Source organism: Narcine bancroftii, chromosome 3 (genome assembly GCF_036971445.1).
Source record: "Narcine bancroftii isolate sNarBan1 chromosome 3, sNarBan1.hap1, whole genome shotgun sequence".
NCBI lineage: Eukaryota > Metazoa > Chordata > Chondrichthyes > Torpediniformes > Narcinidae > Narcine > Narcine bancroftii.
This window is the reverse complement of record NC_091471.1, coordinates 145,006,636-145,027,275: the sequence shown is the minus strand read 5'-3', so window position 1 is coordinate 145,027,275 and position 20,640 is coordinate 145,006,636. Positions and strand designations below refer to the sequence as shown.

General features: G+C 39.5%; 1 protein-coding gene and 1 long non-coding RNA gene across 4 annotated transcripts in view; one reads left to right on the top strand and one right to left on the bottom strand.

Annotated features, from left to right (window-relative positions):
* Positions 1-20,640, bottom strand: part of LOC138757670 (uncharacterized) — a 45,734-nt gene that overhangs the window by 4,163 nt on the left and 20,931 nt on the right. For all 3 annotated transcript variants that reach the window (XM_069925362.1, XM_069925363.1, XM_069925361.1), the window contains exons 5-6: positions 16,731-16,877; positions 13,292-13,352 (exon numbers count right to left, since the gene is read on the bottom strand). In XM_069925362.1, the coding sequence (XP_069781463.1) occupies positions 13,292-13,352; positions 16,731-16,877 (208 nt within the window). The remainder of the gene's footprint in view (positions 1-13,291; positions 13,353-16,730; positions 16,878-20,640) is intronic.
* On the top strand, positions 1,500-17,415 carry LOC138757672 (uncharacterized). Its single transcript, XR_011353799.1, has 3 exons — positions 1,500-1,652; positions 12,221-12,296; positions 17,330-17,415. It is a non-coding gene; the product is annotated as an uncharacterized lncRNA (long non-coding RNA).

The following is a 20,640-nucleotide window of genomic DNA, read 5'->3' as shown; positions in this document are numbered from 1 at the left end:
GCACCGATTTACGTGAAACTCCACTAGTTCCACCTACCCTCTCCCCTTGCCCATAACCCTCCAATCCCCTCACATCCATGAACTCATCTAACTTCCTCTTAAATGACAGAATTGACCGTGCCGCAACTACCTCTTCCAGAAGATCATTCCACTCAGCCATCACTCTCTGAGTGAAGAAGCATCCTCTTATATTACTCCTAAAGTTTTGCCCCCTAATCCTTATGACCCCTTGTTTCAATCTCCCCTACCCTCAGGGGAAAGGGCCTATTCACATGTACTCTACCTATTCCCTTCATAATTTTAAATACCTCTCAACCTTCAATGAATAAAGTCCTAGTCTACTCAATCTTTCTCCGTATACAAGATACTGCAATCCAGGCAACATTTTTGTAAACCTTCTTTGCACCCTCTCTTCCTTATTTATATCCTTCCTATAATTTGGAGACCAGAATTGCACACAATACTCCAAACTTGGCCTTTCCAATGCCTTAAACAGTCTCAACATCACCTCCCAGCTCCAATATTCTATGCTATGATTTATAAAGGCCAGCATACCAAAAGCCTTCTTCACCACCCTATCTACATGGGAATCCACCTTCAAGGAATACTGAACCATTATTCCAAGATCCCTCTGGTCCTATGCATTTCTCAATGCCCTCCCCTTCATTGCATACGTCCTATTTTGGTTATTCTTCCCAAAATGAAGTACCTCACACTTATCTACAACAAATTCCAGAGTTTCATCAGCCTCAAGCTAATGAATTAGTTCTTCATCTCTGTTCTAAAGGGACATCCTTTAATTACGAAGCAGTAGTCTCTGGTTCTATATGCCTCACTACTGGAAACTTCTTCACCTTGTCCACTGTAACCATCCCTTTCAATACTTGTTAAATTTCAGTGAGATTAACTAGTATGAAGAAGCCAAGGCAGCCAAGAACAAAGACTCAATAAGCTCCTATAAAACCGGGAACATCGGGTGGAAGTCTGAAAGGGAGCAGCAGAATCAGATAAAACTCAGGAGTCAGGTCAAGAATTGAGCATTATCCTGGAAAAATGGAGAATTTGAGTAACCAATTCATAAGTGTTGAGATGGTGATGATGCTTTGGAAAAAAAAGCTAAAAATGGGAGTTGGATAAACAAGGAGTGCTTGACAAAATTGACCATATGGAGAACATTAGTCGACAGAATAAGGTCCGAGTTATTGGACTGAAGGAAGGAATCGAGGGAAGAGACCCGGTGAACTTTTTTCAAAATTAGATTCCACAAGTGTTGAGAGAAGACAAATTTGGATAAAATCTACATATTGAAAGAGCTCACCGAATACTTGGACCCAGAAGAGCCGGTGATCAGAGACCAAGACCAGTTCTGGTGAGACTTTTAAGCTACCAAGAGCAGGAAACAATTCTGGGAGCAGCATATGATTAAGTAGAATAATGGCCCACTCAAGGTTGATCATGAAAAGGTACCTTTTTTTTTCTCCAAGCATTTAGCCCAACCTTGATAAAGAAAAGAATTTAAGGACATGAAAAGATAACTACGTGCTAAAAACTTGAAATACTCAATGATATATCCTGCGACTTTGAGGGTTGAAGTACCAGAGGGAACCGGTGATTTTTCAAGACCAGGAACAAGGTAGAAGACGTTCTGTGAGGTTTGTAAAATGAAAAGATTAAGGCTACCGAGGGATAAAATTATGAAAATATTTATATTGGATTGAAGTAAAAGTTGTATTTTTTTATTGTTAAATTGTATTGTATTTATTGTTTAAAAGTAAAGTGTGTAGTAATACAGAGAGCTCAGAAAAGAAAAAGAAAATCTGGGAAAAGTGGTAGCAGGGTGGAGACTCCAGTCTGAGGGGGAGAGTGGGACCTGGAAAGGAGTGACAAAAGAAATGGCACTAAAGGGAGGGGTTCTTCTTCCTCGAGAGATTCTGCAGGCATTTTTGCAGGCTTTTGGAGCTCTATGTATATGTCACCGTCAGGGCATGGACATTGTGTGTTTTTCTTAAAGGGAAAGGATGACTTTATTATTTAAAGAGTCAAAGAGATTTGACTGTTTAAAAAGATATTGTTTTAAAGAATAATATGGATAGAACATTAAAATGTATTAGTTTTAATGTTAATGGAATTAATGGAACGGTGAAGAGAAAATAGGTCTTGGCATTCCTAAAGGCATATATAGTCTTTTTACAAGAAACACATCTTACCAAATTGGAGCATGCAAAATTCAAAAAGAGGAAGGGTAATATCATCTTCATTTGAATCAAAAGCAAGAGATGTAGCAATTTTAATTAATAGAAATATACCAATAATCATAGAAGAGACATTAACTGATCAAGCCAGAAGATTTGTAATGGCACACTGTAAAAATGTATGCAGAATCATGGACATTTATGAATATTTACACCCCAGATTATAATGATGAAGTCTTTATGAAGGATATCTTTTTAAAAACTGCAAGGGAAAAGCAAAATATATTGATTGGAGATTTCAATTTCTCTTTAGAACCAATATTGGACAAATCAGTGAGAAAAGTAACAAGGGCAAAAGCTACAAAAACAGCACTATCATCTATGAAGGACAAATCTAATAGAAACATAGAAGATAGGAGCAGGAGTAGGTCATTCGACCCTTCGAGCCTGCTCCGCCATTCAACGAGATCATGGCTGATCTTAAAATTCAGTACCCCGTCCCCGCCTTCTCTCCGTAACCTTTAATACCCTTATACTGAAGAAATAGATCTAATTCCCTCTTAAATAGATTTAATGAACCTGCCTCTACTGCCCGCTGTGGCAATGAATTCAACAGATTCACCACCCTCTGGGTAAAGAAATTCCTCCTCATCTCGGTCCTAAATGGTTTGCCTATTATCCTCAAACCATGGCCCCGGGTTCTGGATTTTCCCATCATTGGAAACATCCCATTTGCATCCATTCTCCCCAGTCCTGCCAGAATTTTATATGTCTCTATGAGATCCCCTCTCAATCTTCTAAACTCCAGGGAGTACAATCCCAATTTGCGCATCTTTCCTCATAAGTCATTCCTGCCATTCCAGGTATCAGCCTGGTGAATCGCCTCTGCACTCCCTCCATTGCAAGAACATCCTTCCTTAGATAAGGTGACCAAAACTGCACACAATACTCCAGGTGGGGTCTCACCAAGGCCCTGTACAGCTGCAGTAAGGTATCCTTGTTCCTATACTCAAACCCTCTCAATATGAAGGCCAACATACCATTTGCCTTTTTAACCGCCTGCTGTACCTGCATGCTCACCACTTAGCCCCTTAGAGACTATTCATTCTACTCAAGGATACATGATTCACATACAAGAATTGGCTTATTTTAATGTCTGCCCAGTTACAAAGTAGAGTGGTAAAAATTGAGTATTTGGCAAGACTTTATCAAGACTTATCAAACCTCTCGCCATTAACATTAACTATCATGATAATGGAAAAGCAAGAAAGGATGTACAGATGGCACCTTAATGCTACATTATTAAAAATGAAGGATTTTTGTTAATTTATTAAGAGACAGATAGAAATATTTTGTGAAAACAATCTTCCTTCCACTGACAATAGTTTTCTAATATGGAATACGCTTAAAGTTTATTTTAAGAGGACAAATTATTTCTTACACTAAAGATATTAAGAGAGAATATGAGAGAGATATATAGAAGGTCTAGAGAAGGATATAAGAAAATTGGAAAAAGAATATCAGATATCAGGAACACAAGAAAAATATAGAATATTAGAGAACAAAAAAAATCACAATATACACTACAAACATAAAAAATGGAGAAAATGGTATTAAAAACTAAACAAAAATTATTATGAATTAGGAGAATGGGCACATAAAGTGTTATCATAATAGGTTAAAGCAGAGGAATTATCCAGAATGATAAATGCAATAGAAACAGAAGCTGATACTATAACATAATCAAAAAGAAATAAATAATGTATTTAGGCAATGCTATATGAAACTATATAAATCAGAATTAGTAGGAGATGAAAACAAGATGGAAGAATTTTTAACAAATGTTGAACTTCCTAAACAAGAAGAGAGAGAGAAAAAAATATATTTTGATGCTCCTTTTACAAGCGAAGAAATAGAGAAAGCTCTGGGTACTTTGCAAGCTACTAAGTCCCTGAGGGAAGATGGGTTCCTTCCTGAGTTCGATAGACAATGTAAAGATTTGTTGATGTCCTTTTGATGGATGTGTTAGATCAGGCGGTGGAGACTCAAATCCTCCCGGAAACCTTTTCAACTGCTATAATTACAGTGCTACCGAAAAAAGGTAGCGGTCCATTAAAAACCTCGTCTGAATGCAGACTATAAAATTCTACCAAAGGTACTAACCAACAGACTGGGTGAATATTTACCAAAATTAATACATCCAGATCAGGTGGCATTTGTTAAAGGAAGACATTCTTTAAATAGTCTAAATAGATTATTCAATATATTTGGCAAAATCAACATTGAATCCGCCTTTCGCTAGATGCAAAAAAAGGTATTCAATTTATTAGAATGGTCTTTCTTATTTAAAACATTGAAAAGATTTGGTATAGGCAGAAAAGTTATAAATCATAAGCCACAGCTAAAATTATAACTAATAACCAAATGTCATCTATTTTTTCTTTGAGTAGATTGAGTAGACGGGGGTGTCCCAGCACTCTTCATCCTAGCTATTGAACCTCTGGCAGACATTATAAGAAGGGATCCAGATATTAAGGGCCTCAAAGTTGGACAAGAAGAACATAAAATGTTTATTTGCTGATGATATGTTATTATATCATCTGACTCAGCGGAATCATTGATAAAATTACAAACAATATTAGAAAAATATGGAAGAATATCAGGATACAAAATAAATATGGATAAAAGTGAGATAATGTCATTGCAAAACTTTGATTATGAAAGATACCAAAAAAACCCAGCAGATTTAAATGGAAGAAAGATGGAATTAAATACTTAGGAATAATGACCGATAATAATTTACAGAATTTATATAAGCTTAATTATATCCCTCTACTAGAAAAAGATTTTTTCAGAAATGAAAAGATCTACTAATTACATTAGTAGGAAGAGTAAATTATATAAAAATGAAGGTAATACCAAGACTGTAGTATCTCTTTGCCTATTTGTACAAACTAAAAAATTATTTAAATTATTACGTAATTGTATAAGAAAATTCCTATGGAATAGCAAAGTACCAGGAATTACACTGGAAAAATTAACATGGTTCTATAAATTGGGAGGATTTAGACTTCCAGATTTTAAGAAGTATTATCTATTAGCATAAGCAAGATTTCTATCATATTTCTTTGAAGAAAACAGTCCCCCTTCATTGATTTGAATGGGACTGAATTTAAAAAAAAGTGGAGACAAAGAAGGACTTTATTTATAAATGGAATGTTAAGTCAATTAAAAAATGGTTAATAATAATATATATTAATACACTTGATTAGAATATGCCAAGAAATAAATTAATGTATCAGGAAAAAAGCAGGTATATCAGTGAGGACACCATTATGTACAAATGTACTACTGCCTGTGAATCTAGGTAAGAAAATATTGAATTCATGGTGTGACAAAGGAATAAGATACGTTGATTATTTTTATATGGAAGGATCTCTTACATCTTTTGAACAATAAGAAAAAGTATGGAGTATCTAAGGAAACATCCTTTTGTTTTCTACAGTTAAGATCATTCTTAAGAGAAAGATGGGGACCAAATTTGGCCCTATCTGATATTAGTGAGATGGAACAAAAAATTTGGCTGGGGAACACACCTAAATTTATATCTAAGATGTACTTTGCTCTCCAAAATGAAAGTGCAAAACCAGATTTACAGACATCGAAAGAGAGAGAGAGAGATGGGAACCGGATGTAGGAGTTGCAATAATGGAAGGATGCTGGTCTGATTGGTGTTTGGATAGCATGACGTCAATTATAAATGCAAGATACAGAATAGTGCAATATAATTTTCTAAACCATACCACAGAAATTACATAAATCAAAATCAGAAATATTAGAGATGTGTTTTAGATATGGAATAGAAATAGGAACATATGTACATGCTACGTGGTTGGTGTGAAAGTGAGACCTTTCTGACAGGACATTACTGAAATACTAACAAGAATGACAGGAATGGCCTTCATGGATGACCCAGAGCTTTATATTTTGGGAAACTTTATTGAAATGTAATAAACTAACTAAATTCCAAATTTCATTTGTTAAAATAGCCTTTTCTGTGGCTAAGAAATGTATTGCGATTAGTCGGAAATTCAACTCCCCTCTACAAATAACACGATGGAAGACAGAGATGAATAGTTGTATACCAATGGAAAAAATAAATCACAATCTAAAAAACAAATATGATGTATTTATAAAAATATGGCAACCATATTTGGACTACTAAGGGGCCCAAAGATAAATTAAATTTTGAAAAGCTGCTAATTGTGGCAATCAATGCGTCTGGAGTTCAGGCGAACCGGCTCCGATTGTAACGCACATATGGTCGGAGCAGTCTACACCAAGATGGCGCTGGGCATCTGCCCCTTCCCCTCAAGAATCTGCATGCGTGAAGTATGAATAGCCGCCAGTCAGCTACACAACTTGCGGTTCCCAGCAAGAACAGGGAGCGCCTTTAAAACGCTCAGCGAGCAAACGGTAAATCAGCGAATTTTGGAACGAACCTGTCATCTGCTGTTCTGGTTATTTGCTCCAGAGCGTGAATGCTACATTGGTGACCCTGACTGTCCAAAAGATATTTTGGACCCAACATCATGGATACAGCAGCGGTGAACACTGTTGCATTAAAACTTCCTACCTTCTGGATGCTGCAACCTCTCAGTCAAGTGGAGACACAGTTCCAGATCAGACAAATAACATCAGACTCCACAAAGTACTTCCACATGGTGAGCTCCTTGGACGAAGTAACTGTCACCCGGGTCGATGACTTCATCCATGCCCCACCAGAGGAAGGCAAATATGCAGCACTGAGAGCCTGGCTGCTCAGCTCCTTCAGACTCTCCAGATGTGAAAGAGCAGCCAGGCTGATGAACCTCGGCGGTCTAGGCAACAGAACCCCATCAGCTTCAATGGACGAAATGTTAGTCCTGGCAGAGGGACACAAGCCCTGTCTCATGTTCGAACAGGCATTCCTTGAGCAACTACCCAACGTCATCCAGCTGATGCTGGCAGACGCAGACTTCAGTGACCCCTGGAATGTAGCAACCAGAGCAGATATCCTCTGGAAAACCAGGAGGGAGAATGAAGCTGCCGTCAACCAGCTATCCAGAACAAGGACCCCGCAGCTAGCCAAGCCCAGTGAAACATAGAAGCACCAGCAACCCCGATGGAAGACAGAGGACCCATGGTGCTTCTACCATCAGAGATGGGGTACAGAAGCCAGCTGCTCTGACCACCATGCACATTTCAGAGAAGGGCCAGCTGCTACTGATGGCTTGGCAGTTGGCCACCCAGTCAGCCTGCTGCACATGTGGCACAAAAGGTCCAGGCACCGTTTCCTCGTGGACACATGGGCAGAAATCAGCATCACCCCACTCACTGCACTAGAGACAAGGACCAGACAGCGTGGACCCACCTTGATAGCCACAAACAACAGTTCCCTATGGACCTACAGAAAATACAAGGTCCAACTACAACTCAATGCCAACACATTCTTGTATTAAAGGCAAAGATCTGGTTAAGAAGAACTGAGAGGTGTAAAGCAGGTATAGGCAACAAGAAGCAAATGAAATACTGGAGTATAAACAATGCAGGAAAATTCTTGAGAGCGAAATCAGGAGAGCCAAAAGAAGACATGAGCTTGCTTTGGCAGACAAGGTGAAGGAAAATCTCTAAAGCCTTCTATAGGTTTAGTAAGAGCAAAAGGATTGTAATGGACAAAATTGGGCCTCTTGAAGATCAGAATGGTCAGCTATGTCTGGATTCAGATGCAATTTTAAATGGGGTTCTTGCATCTGTATTTACTCAGGAAACTGGCACAATCTAGGAAGGTGAGGCAAACAAGCAGTAAGGTCATGGAACTTGTAAAGATTAAAGAGAAGGAGGTGTTTGCTGTGGATAAATCCCTAGGGCCTGATAAGGTTTTTCCTCTGACCTTGAAGGAAGCTAGTGCAGAAATTGCAGGGGCCCTGGCAAATGTATTTAAAATGTCCTTAGCACCAGTGAGGTGCTGAGGATTGGAGGGTAGCTGTATTGTTTCATTGCTTAAAAAGGTTCTAAAAATAACCCATGAAATTATAGGCCAATGAGCCTGGCATCAGTCTTGGGTAAATTATGTAGGGTATTCTCAGAGATTGGATAATCTTGGACTGATGAGGGATAGTCATCATGGCTTTGTGCATGGTATGTCATGTTTAACAAATTTTTTAGAGTTATTCAAGGAGATTACCAGGAAAGTTGATGAAGGAAAGGCTGTGGATGTCTTCCACATAAGAGGTTAGTCAGAAAGGTTCAGACACTCGTTATTTATGGTGAGGATGTAAACTGGATTTGACATTGGCTTTATTGGTGAAGCCAGAGAGTACTGGGACCATTGTTGTTCGTCATCTATATCAATAATCTGGATGATAATGTGGTAAATTGGATCAACAAGTTTGCATATGACACAAAGATTGGAGGTGTAGTGAACAGTGAGGAAGGCTTTCAAAGCTTGCAGAGGTATCTGGACCAGCTGGAAAAATGGACTGAAAAATGGCAGACGGAATTTAATACAGACCATTGTGAGGTGTTGGAAGGACAAACCAAGGTGGGATATATATGGTAAATGGTAGGTCACTGAGGAGAGTGGTAGAACAGAGGGATCTGGGAAGATGTACATAATTCCCTGAAAGTGGCATCATAGGTAGACAGGGTTGTAAGAGCTTTTGGCACCTTGGCCTTCATATATCCAAGTATTGAGTGTAGGAGTTGGGATATTATGGTAAAGTTATATAAGACATTGGTATGGCCAAATTTGGAGTATGGTATGGAGTTATGGTCACCTTATTACAGGAAAGATCAATAAAATTGAAAGAGTGCAGAGATTTACCAGACTTCATAAAATGAGTTACAGGGAAAGGTTAAACAGGTTATTCCCTAGAGCGTAGAAGAATGAGGGAAGTATACAAAATTATGATTGGTATAGATGGAGTAAATGCGAGTAGACTTTTCCACTGAGGTCTTATAAGATACCAACCAGAGGACATGGGATATGGGTGAAAAGGGAAAGGTTTAGGGGAAACATTAGGGGGAATTTCTTCACACAGAGTGTGTGGAATGAGTTGCCAACTGAAGTGGTGAATGTGGGCTCAATTTTAACATTTAATAAAAATTTGAACAGATACATGGATGGGAGGGATATGGAGAGCTATGGACTAGAGTATCGTTCAAAAAATTAACATGGAAATATAATCTGGGAGGTTTGCAGCTCCCCAATTTTAAGAATTATTATAAAGCTGCTCAACTGCAGTTAATGCAATGTTATGACTCAGAAAGAATTCCAGCTTGGTTAAATATAGAACTTAGTGAAATAAGAGAAACAAACCCTCAAGATTTTATTTATAAATGGAATGGGAGAATGTTAATAGCAAATAAGGAAACCTCTACTTCAAAACACTTATTGGTATTATGGAATAAAGATGATAAGGAAATAGGAGGATCTGGTCGGATGTCCAGGAAAACACCGCTATTTCAAAATAGATTTATTCCTTTTTCTATGGGGAAATCGCTATCTAAAGATTTGGCAACAGCATGGTATTAATAAGATTGAGGATTGTTTTGTTTTGAGGGAGGTAAATTTATTACATTTAATAGAATGGAGGAAAAATTTAATATATCTGAAAATACGAGGTTATGTTATTATCAACTTCATTTTTTTTAAATGAGAAACGTTTGGTCAAGGTTTGAAATTGTCACCAGAAACAGGTAGAAACATTGTTATGTAAAAGGAATATAAAGAAATTTATTTCAGTAATATTCAAATTGCTGAGAGGTTGAAAAGACATGCCCAGAGAGCTCCTATCTAATAGCCTCTAAAACAAGGAAAATATCATCTATAAAAAGAAATTAAACTTACCCATGTTGAAGCAAGGTGGGCTGGAAGAGCAAGAAGCAGGCGACAAAAAAAAAATCGAGACCAGCTAGAAGCAGCAGATACATTGAGTGAAAGCTCACTCAACGCTGAGGACCTGCAGGTTCCCATGCTACCAGCAGGGCCTAGCACAGAAGGCGCAAATATGAAGCCTGCAACGTCAGGCTCGCCCGACCAATATGTTCTGGCAGTGGTGCGGTCGCTGGTGACCCAGATCGGAGGTAGGGAACAACGACAGGATGCCAGACTAAAAGAGGTCCCAGAGGGAATGCTCAACTTATGAACTTCAATTGGGACTCTGACAAATCGTGCCGAGTCCTAGAAGACAAGAAAGATTGGAAAATACAGCTGACGCATGGGTCATCAAAAAAAAAAAAACAGCTGATAGACAAGTTGGAATATCTGGAAAATCACAATTGGCGCAATAACATTAGACTACTGGGCCTGAAAGAGGGGGAGGAAGAGAAGGACTCAGTGGAGTTTTTTGAAAGTGTTGGGAAGGGAGCAATTCAGAGGCCCCCTCGCCATTGAAATCAACGACCGAGGCTGGTTCAGATCCGGTTTATTAGTAGCCGGGACTAGGAAACGTGCTAAGGGCAGCGATGACCCGATCAAGGGAGACAGGGGAGTCGATGGAAATCCTGGGGGGGAAAATTGATGTTCTTCCCCAACCCAAGTCCTGTGCTGCTAAAAGAAAAGAAAATACTGAGAGACAAAAAAGTTGAGTATGCGATGCTATACCCAGCCACCCTAAAAATCATGCTACCTGGAGGGGAGACGAAACATGGGATGCTATGTTATGCACCCGGGAGCTACCGGAAAGTATATAAGCCTGCAAAAATACAGGCTGAATTGAACCCCCTGAAGGAGCCATGGATGGAATGCCTGAGAAACTATGGGACAAAGGGGGTGGGTCATTACAGTTCTACATTTATTAGACTCTTTCAGGTGGCCAGAATACCCCAATGTAAAGCCACATATTCTACCCCTATACAGCTGTCAGTACCCACCTGAAAGAGCCTGACGCACCTCCGAGGCAGACTCACCAACCCTCCTCCGGGAGGGATAGTCTGCAGATCGGCGAAGACACCCGACGCACCTGATTGCAGCTACCTGAAAGTGACTGCTCAGGGAAGGGCTGATGACACTATCAGTCGACGACCCAACTCCCCGCTGCCCGACCGCCCCCTCCCTACTGCCCCTGACCCAATGTCCCCTGCCGGCCACCCCTGCCCCGACGTATCACTGACCTCCCCTCCCCATTAAGGCAGGGTCTGTCAGGCTGCAGGGCAGGGGGCTTCAGGCAGCAGGGAAGGGGGGCTGTTGGGTAGTGGGGCGGGAGGCGGCTTTCGGGCAGCGGGGAGGGGTTCTTCGGGCAGTGGGGTGGGGGTGGCCGGTGGGAGATGTCGGGCAGTGGCGACCAGTGCGGGCTGCTCCTGCACCGGGGCCGCTCTCTGCTGCTCAAAATGCGGCATGGTAATGGCAGCCTTACCTACCCATAAATCCCCACGCAGCTGGATCTGTGTGGGAAGCACATAGCGGTTCCACCTGCTTGGGGGATTATGGGTAGAGAAGATGCGGAGGCACTACGAAGCACCTATGGAAAAACTGGTCCTTTCAAGTGGGCTGTAGCAGCCTTTTAGGGCTGCCACCTGAAAGGTGAGTCTCCATGGTGGGATCTGCTCCTGCCCTCTAGACAGAGGATATACCTGAAAGTGGCTATTGATTTATGAAAACAACTAAGGCGATTGAAGATATTGTTCGACAAAGTAGGTGGGGTTTTGACAAAATTCTACAATGACTGGAGGGAATGGTTATATACTTTTCCTTGACTTTTTTTTCCTTAAAAATGTGTAATGGGGAAAATAATGGGATCTCAAGTAAGAAGAATCTATGCAAGGCTTCAGTGCAGACCAGGTGAGAGAGAAGATGGTGCACGAGGAGACTGGCGCAGGAGGAAAGAATATTTTGAATGCTTTGCTTGTTAACTTTCATATACTGGGGGTTTTTTTTAGGTTTATTTTATTTCATCTAGGCTTGTTTACGGGGAGAGGAGGGGATTTTGCTTTTTTCATGTTTATCTTTATTCTTCTTTCTCTCTTTTTGGCTGGTGTGGACGTAGGCATGGAGAGACCATGAACGATGGAAGGGTGTGATGAGGGTGCCATTCAAGACAAACAAATGAGGGTACTGTGAAGGTGAAAGATATATAAACATAAATGAATAAGACTATCAAATCTATTAGTATGAATGTGAATGGTTCACTTTAAAAAACTGAAAGCAGATATAATATTCTTACAGGAAAGGCACTTGGATGAAAAGGGAACATGATAAACTTAAAAGGAACTGGGTGGAGCAGGTATTCTCCTCCTCCTTGGGGGGGAGGGGAGGGGAGGAGAATGGACGTATGTAATGAAGTTATGAAAAGTACAATAAACGTGAGATACAGAGTAGTTCAATACAATTTTATTCACCTGTTATATCTGACACCTCAAAAGATAAATAAATTGATTCAGATTTATGTTTTAAATATGAACAAGAAGGTGGTACTTTCCTGCATTCTACTTGGAAATGTCCTAAAGTTTGACCTTTTTGGTTGAAAATAGGTAATTTTTTAGAACAAATAACTGGGATTAAATTCCCACATGATCCATTGTTATTTCTACCAGGAGATGTTAAAGGAATTAAATTTAAATTAAAACTGAATATTTATCAAGTTAAATTTGTGCAAATTCCATTAGCTCAGCATTGTTAGAAAGGAGATCCTGGGATCTTGGTACTCTGTGATTAGATGGTAAAATGCATATCCAGTTCTGAATGATGAGCATTATGGACGGAGAGCATGTGCATTCCCAATCACTAATTGATCTTGACTTTCTGGATAGAGGATGCACGTTTACAGCTGCTGGATAGGTCTTGGTTAGTTGTCACAATGATCCTATACATATTGCAGCCACAGTGAACTTATTGCCGCTGGAAAGGTAAATCTTTAAGTTGGTGAATCAAGGGCCAATTAGGCTTTATCTAGAATGGTTGAGAGTACTTTCATCACAAGAATTTATGAAAGCAGTTCATAATGGATCAGAGGTTAAATAAATGCTTAAGTGAGGCCTGAACTTCTTTCATTTGCCAAATGATCTCTTGTTAGTATCAGTATTAGACCTTCAATCCATAAATTGATATATAAACTTACCTTGCCAGCTGCTTACTAACTCGATCATCTGAGGCTGATGGTCTTCTGTCATCAGTGCCTGCTGCAAAGAAAATATCCTATAGTTCAGTTTGATTTGTCCCAATGAAAGAGAGAAAGCACCATAAGAAATGTTGGATGTTGAAATCTATGCATTTGTGGTAATTTACCAAAATTCCTTGGACTCTGGGCTGGTACTGTCAGATTGGAAGACAGGAAATATTACACTATTATTTAAAAAGGATGTAGGGAAAAAGCAGGCAACTTTAGGCCAGTTACTTTTAATGTCTACAGCAGGAAAATTCTTGAAATTATTATGATGTTACCACTATGTGTATAGATCAGAGGTTCTCAATCTTTTGCTTCCTACTAACATACCACTTTAAGTATTCCCTATGCTATAGGTGCTCAGTGATTAGTAAGGAATTGATTAAGGTGGGATGTGGGTGGAAAGAAAAAGGTTGAGAACCACTGGTATAGATGTATATATGTGCTGTATGGGCTGGGGCTGGGGCTGGGGCTGGGGCTGGGGCTGGGGCTGGGGCATCCCCCCACCCCCCACCGACCAGCCAATCCCCTCCACCGGCCCCACCTGATTTCGTACCCCAAACTCCAACCGACCCGAATAGCACCACTGTACCAACATCCCCTCAGCCACCGGAGGCACCGCCTGTTACATAAGACACTGCCTGGGAAACAATAGCTGTGCCAAACCAGACACTGTGACGGTCCCAGTGACAGACATGACCACCAGACACACTGAACCTGTAAGGGACTTGGGAACTGCAATGAAAACCACACCATCCTGCCAGACTTCATTTAAAAAGGAGGGGTGAATGTGGTGCTATCACTACGTATATATGTGCTGTATGGGCTGGCCCACCCCCTGAACCTGTGACTCCTCCATCTCAGATATCCCCATAAAGGCTCTCAAGCCCCATCCCCTCCCTCAGTACCTGCCTTTGAACTGGGCCAGCAACATACAAGCTGTGCTGATACTTTAAGGTGATTAAACCTATTAATCACAACTCTGTCTGATTATGGTTGATTGGTAGTAAAACTATAATGAAGGAAGAAACAGCAAGACATCTAAATGGAAATTAGGCACATGCAAATCTACTGGAGTTCTTTGAGGATAAAATGAGCATATTTTTTAAAGAGGGAAATGGATGGATGTTGTGTACTTTGAAGGCCTTTGATGTCACATAAAATAACTTGTCTATAAGATAAAACTGCATGGATTTGAGGGAAATCCTTTAGCATGGATATTAGATTGGTAAACCAATAGAAGATAGAGAGTTGGGTGTTTCTTTGGTTGATAATCAATGGTTAGTAGAGTGATGCAGGGATCATTGCTTGGCCTGAAACAGTTTGCTAATATATTAATGATTTGGAAGAAGGGACTGAGTGATGACACTAAATGGTGTGGAAAAGCCAAGGGTGTGGAGAGTCTGAAGAGAGTATATAGGTTAAGTGTGTGGGCAAGGGTCTGGAGTACAATATTGGTAAATGGAAGAAAGACTAGATCAGATTATTACAAAGATGGTGAAAGAGTGCAGCATGCAATGAGGAAGTAGGGAGTGCTTGTGTGTGAATCACAAAAAGTTAGCATGCAGAAGCAGCATGTAATTCTGAAAGCAAATGGAATGCCGGCCTTCATCGCTGAAGGGATTGAAATTGAGAGCAGGGAGGTTCTGCTGGAACTGTACAGCATGCTGATGAGACCACACCTGGAGAACTGCATGCAGTTCTGGTCTTCTTTGAGAAACGATGCTCTGGCTTTGAAAGTGGTACAAAGGGGAGGGGGAGGTTCACCAGTTGATTCCAGAAATCAGGGGGTTAGCCTATGAGGAAGAATAGAGTCCCTGGGACTTTAGGCACTTGGATTAGAAGAATGAGAGGGGTTCTCTTAGAAACATTAAATTGTGAAAGCAATAGATAGAGGCAGGAAAGTTGTTTCCACTGATTGGTGAGATTATAACTAGGGGACATAGTCTCAGGATTTGGGGGAGTAGCTTTAGAGGGTGGGAAAGAGGAGGAACTACTTTTCCCAGAATTGAGACTCTGAAGAATTCTGTGCCCAATGTAGTAGTAGTGGCTGCCTCAACAAATATATAGAAGATGTGAAGTATGGAAATTAAGGGTAGAGGGGAAGAGGCAGGTAGATGGAGCTGAATCACCCATGATCCTATTAAATGTCAGAACAGACTCGATGGGCCTACTATTTCTTGTGTTCTTATGAAAAATAGTTGTAAAGTCATATCATAATATAAGATCACATTACATCACATAATGTGATAAATGCCACACTAAGAGTTCCAAAACTAAAATAAATCAATCACCAGAATACTGGTTTTGGTGCCGTTAGCTGAGGGAGTGAAAATCATCACACTACAAGTAGAAGTCGCTCCTTTACAGTTTGAGGAACAAATATGATGTTTTTATCAACATGGCAGTCATATTTACAGAAAATTGCTGTAAATCTTCAGAGTGCCCCATCTGTACCCCTCCCGTGGATCTAGAAAAGCTAGATAATTGAAGGCCCAGAAGGTGGACAGTGCATACCTGAAAACCTCTCATTTTTTTTTCTCTTTTTAGTTTAGACTTGAAATATCTTGTTTTCTTGCTCTCTATTCTTTATTCTATTTTTCTTACTTTTCTCAGGGGGAGGGGAGGGAGGTAAAAGGGAATAAAAAGGAATTTTAATACACAGACCAGGACGGGATTCAGATCTACTTTATCAGTTTTAACCCTGAGGAAATCATGAAATTTTACAACACAGAGGTCGTTACTTAACTTTTTCTGCCCCTGTCAGCTCTTTATAGCACAACATCCAATCATTCCATTTCTTGCCATAAAACCAGACTATTGATTATTACCCAAACTTCACTGTGTCCTTCCAGAAATTAATTTTAATCACCATTGCACAAATGAGTAAGAGATATTAAACATGTTTGCTTTAAGATTTAGCAGTAAACTACCGATCTTTGAAGTTTGACATGGTATGAAAACATTTAGCTTTTTAAGTTAAAATTTTCATTTTTAGGAAGAGAAACAGCATAAAATCAAAATAAGTACTTTAAAGACACTTAAAATTGTTGATCAACACGACCCTCAGAATTTTATTAGATAAACCAATGAAAAGAAAACTTTGACTTCCGTGAACTAGATCTGTGAAAGTCTGTCAGTGTTGCCTCCGCGGTTCATGGCAGGGAATGTGCAGGTACAGATACTGGACAGGGACAACAAAACAGAACCCTAGTTTGATGTCCTTCAGTTGTATAACAAAAAAGAATTTTGTAAATTACTGTATTTGTAAAGTTGATTTTTAAAATGTTAGCAAAATTTTGCATCATCACATTAAATACTCTGGGCTCAACATGCAATTCTTAATGAATGGACAAGTAATTCTAAGAACCATGACTTTAGTCACCAAACTTACCATTCCAGTTGTACTGTCATAGCAGCCACAGATGGGCAGGCTCCGACAACCAAGATATGCTATGATGGTTGCCATCAAAATACCAAGTGCAGATGCAATTAATATGGTCATATTGGCTCCTTGGACAAATTTACTAAGTATGTACTCCTGAAAGGAAAGAAATCTGTATTTTACACCCAATTTTGGTCAAAGATCGAGATTCTGGTTAAAAAAAATCTTAGACTGAAGCACTTGTTCTACGTTGTTTGGTAAATGGCTGCTGGTTAAATAAACCGACCCTGAACCTACTCATTGTTCAGGAGGCTTTTTGTAATTATTTTATAAGGCTTCAGACTAGGAAGATACAGGCTAAATTGCCATGGCCTTCACTGAATCTTCTGTCCACTTTGGGAAAAATTAATGATGATGAATAATTAGTCATTACCAGCTAAAAACAATAATTACATCAATGGAGTTTGTTGTGATTATTGTTAATTGGTTGTTCCTGGAGTGATGAGCAGAGAACCTCTGATGGTTAGTGAGACTAACATAAAATGTACTCAAATCTCTCACACAAAGTACAACTTCATTATAAATGGTTTTTTTTCTTTTTAATTGAGGAATGAAGTCTGGACTATCAATATTTTAACTCCTGTTAACCATACAGTGAAACCCCTGGTATCTAGCACCTATGGGAATTGGTAGATGTCAGGTAAGTGTATTTCCCAGTTGCTTGAGACTTGCTCTTACATTGTCTAACTAATACACCTGTATTAAGAATAAACAGTTTAAAAGACAAAAATATTACAGTATACTGTACTTACATGAAACAAATTTTACTTGCATGAATATATAAGCCGTAAAACATTTTAAGTCACATTCTTTGAAAATGTTTTACCGCCGCTGCATCTGCAGGTTCCTCCCCCCTCTATGGAGCCGCCTAAAATACAAACCATAGCATTATAGACAATTAACCATCCCTTCCTCCCCCAAGTTGACATATAAAGTCTCTGACCTGCGATTCTTACTATGGAGACACTTTAAGAAAGTCACCCCAATGGCAAGTGCCATCAAACAGCTCTTCATTCTGGGCGACACCATTGAGGTCTTACATCATTTTATTCAAATAGATGCTTCGAGCAAAGCATAACCAAGGCCCTCCACCGGCTGCATATTGCTCCATTCTTCATCAGAGAAAATGTACTTTTACAATTTTATACTTGCATTTTTTTTTTACTTATTATTTGATTCTCTTTTTTTTTATAAATGTATTTTCCTCTTTTATCCCAATTGCTTGAATTCTGGATACCAGGGGTTTTACTATATTTCATTTCTACAACACATTAGTGAAGCATCATAATAATGGTAGCACTGCCGCTGATGTGGATCCACAGGAGTTGGAGACAGAGCACTTCGTTGCAGTGTCCAACCAACCAGTCCATCGGCTCTGTACAGGTTTTCAATGGCCTGCTAAAAGAGCCGACTGTGGTTTATAAAATCCTACGACTGCAGGGCCTGGGCTCAGCAGCAGCCACGAAGGGTTGCAGTCTCCAGGGAAATAGGGGATAGAGCAGTACACCAGAAAACGGGGACACCACCCCGTTTGAGAAGGAGAAGCAAAGAAGATGACCCTATGGGACAGTGACCATGGTGGCAGACCAGTGAAGGGCTCTGTGGCTGAAGAGCACAAAGGTGACTCGAGGCGAGGAACCCATGCAATCTGCAGATGACTACAGTGAAGGGACTCACACCAAGCTGTGCACTGCCGGAGACTGACTGGAAGGGTATCCGGTATCGGAACTGAGACAGGAGAGGGTGCCAAGGGCGCTGAGAGCTTCTTGGTTGTATCAGAGGTTTAGATCTGGAGCTCGAGTTACTGATGATTTGGACTGAAGGCTGTGTAGCTGCGGAAGTGCTGGAGGTGAATCCACAATCACTTAGTAACTCCAGGGGCAACTCGCTTCTCCATCTCTGACTGTAAAGGGGGCCCTGGGAAATTTCTGCTGATGGCAAATCTGCCTTACAATAGATTAAAGGAAATTGTGTCATATTTACTTTTTCTGTTTTGTTAAATGAGAATGAAAGAATCATGAAGCAAATAATGCACAGATTATGGAATTTAGAAAATGCAGGAAGTAGCACAGTTAAGGAAAGGAATAATGAAATGGAATAAAAAGCAATTTAGCCCACACTATATTGTGATAAATCCGGTTGTAAATCATTCTGGCTCCTTCAAACAGTGAATAATGCTTTACCTGCCAAAAGTGCATTTGTTTTAAATACAAATCTCGAAGCAATCAAGATCCAGCAATATTATATTCACACACCATCTGCATTTCTACAGACTTGGATCATAAATAAACACAGACAGCCAGATTTGATCAAATTATATTTGAATAACTAAATCTAAAATGTATTCTTTAAAAATATACTTACAACAATAATAATTTGATCTACCTACTGTCTTTCACATAATAAAATGTCCCAGTGCTGAAAGCACGTGCTCCTGAATTATGCAACTGGATGACAGAAACTATGAGGATGGAGGAGATTGCTCAAAATATGTAAATCAGAATTGTAATGCCAGGAATTATTTCAGTGAATATCAATATTTAGTGAAAAATAAATCCTGAAATCCTTCAGAACAACTTTCAAGACCAACAGCAGAGAATGACGCAAGTACACAAAATTTTATAGTCAAATGTGAGTATGATAATATGAACAGTATGCAAAAATGCTGAAGAAACCCAGAGGAAGTAAAGGATAACTAATGTTTTGGGCCTGGGCCCTTCGATGGATTCCGATGGATGCTACGTGACCTGCTGAGTTTCTCCAGCACGTTTGTGTATTGCACTTGTCCTTTTTACCCCAAGACACCAAGCAATTCTATATTCTAGATACAGCATGTCACAAAGTTTCTGCAGAATTCACTAGAGTTATCATATAACTCCACCCACCCCCGGCAAAAATTAAAGTAGTTTGTTACCCAGAATATCATCATTCAAATCAGTGATTATTCTCATTATTGATGTCCATGTTATTATTGTATGTAACATCTTCAAAGTTAGCCCCGACAATGAAAAACTGAAACAAGTCTCAAGGTATCCACTTTGTCACATAATGACAATAGGCGTATTAATTTACTTCCAATTTGGTGGTACATCTTGGGGTACTAATTCTGACAGACTTGCAAATCTTCTGCTTTGCTTCTCTGAAATTCCTTCCATCTATTGTAAATTATTAAGCTTTGAAAGCCTCAAGACTTCTACCTAATTTATACCAAAGTCATTAATTTTACCTTGGTTAACTATCTGGAAGGACATATTGGGCACACATTTGCTCATTAAAAACCTGAAGGGATGTAATAATTTCAGAATGCTTATTAATTAAAATTGGTGAACTAAATACATAAATGTATATTTCCATTCCTTTTTACCCACAGTTAGCAGGTGATTCAATGCATTAGCATTAAAGTTGGTATAAAATCAATGATTTCATATATGGGGAGTCAAATACAGTACACAGATGCATTTAATGCATAGATACATTTTCAAAAAAAATGAATAATTGCTTTTGTTGTAGCAATCGTATATGATTATTCATTTTTCATTCATATTCATTTTTCTGTGAATTTAACTTTTTAAATTCCACCCTGGTCACTTCTCTCACTGTAAGTGATCAATCAAATAAAAGGCATAAATCTTCTTTCAAATAAAACAGTCAATTAAATTCTCTTCAATCCCATCCAAAAGCATTAAAAAGGAGTTGTCTGCATGGAGGTTACATATAACACCTGTGTTCATGTGGTTACCCCTGTGGTATTCCAGTTTCCTCCGAAGATGTTTTTTTTCTTCTTTCTTTGGCTTGGCTTCGCGGACGAAGATTTATGGAGGGGGTAAAAAGTCCACGTCAGCTGCAGACTCGTTTGTGG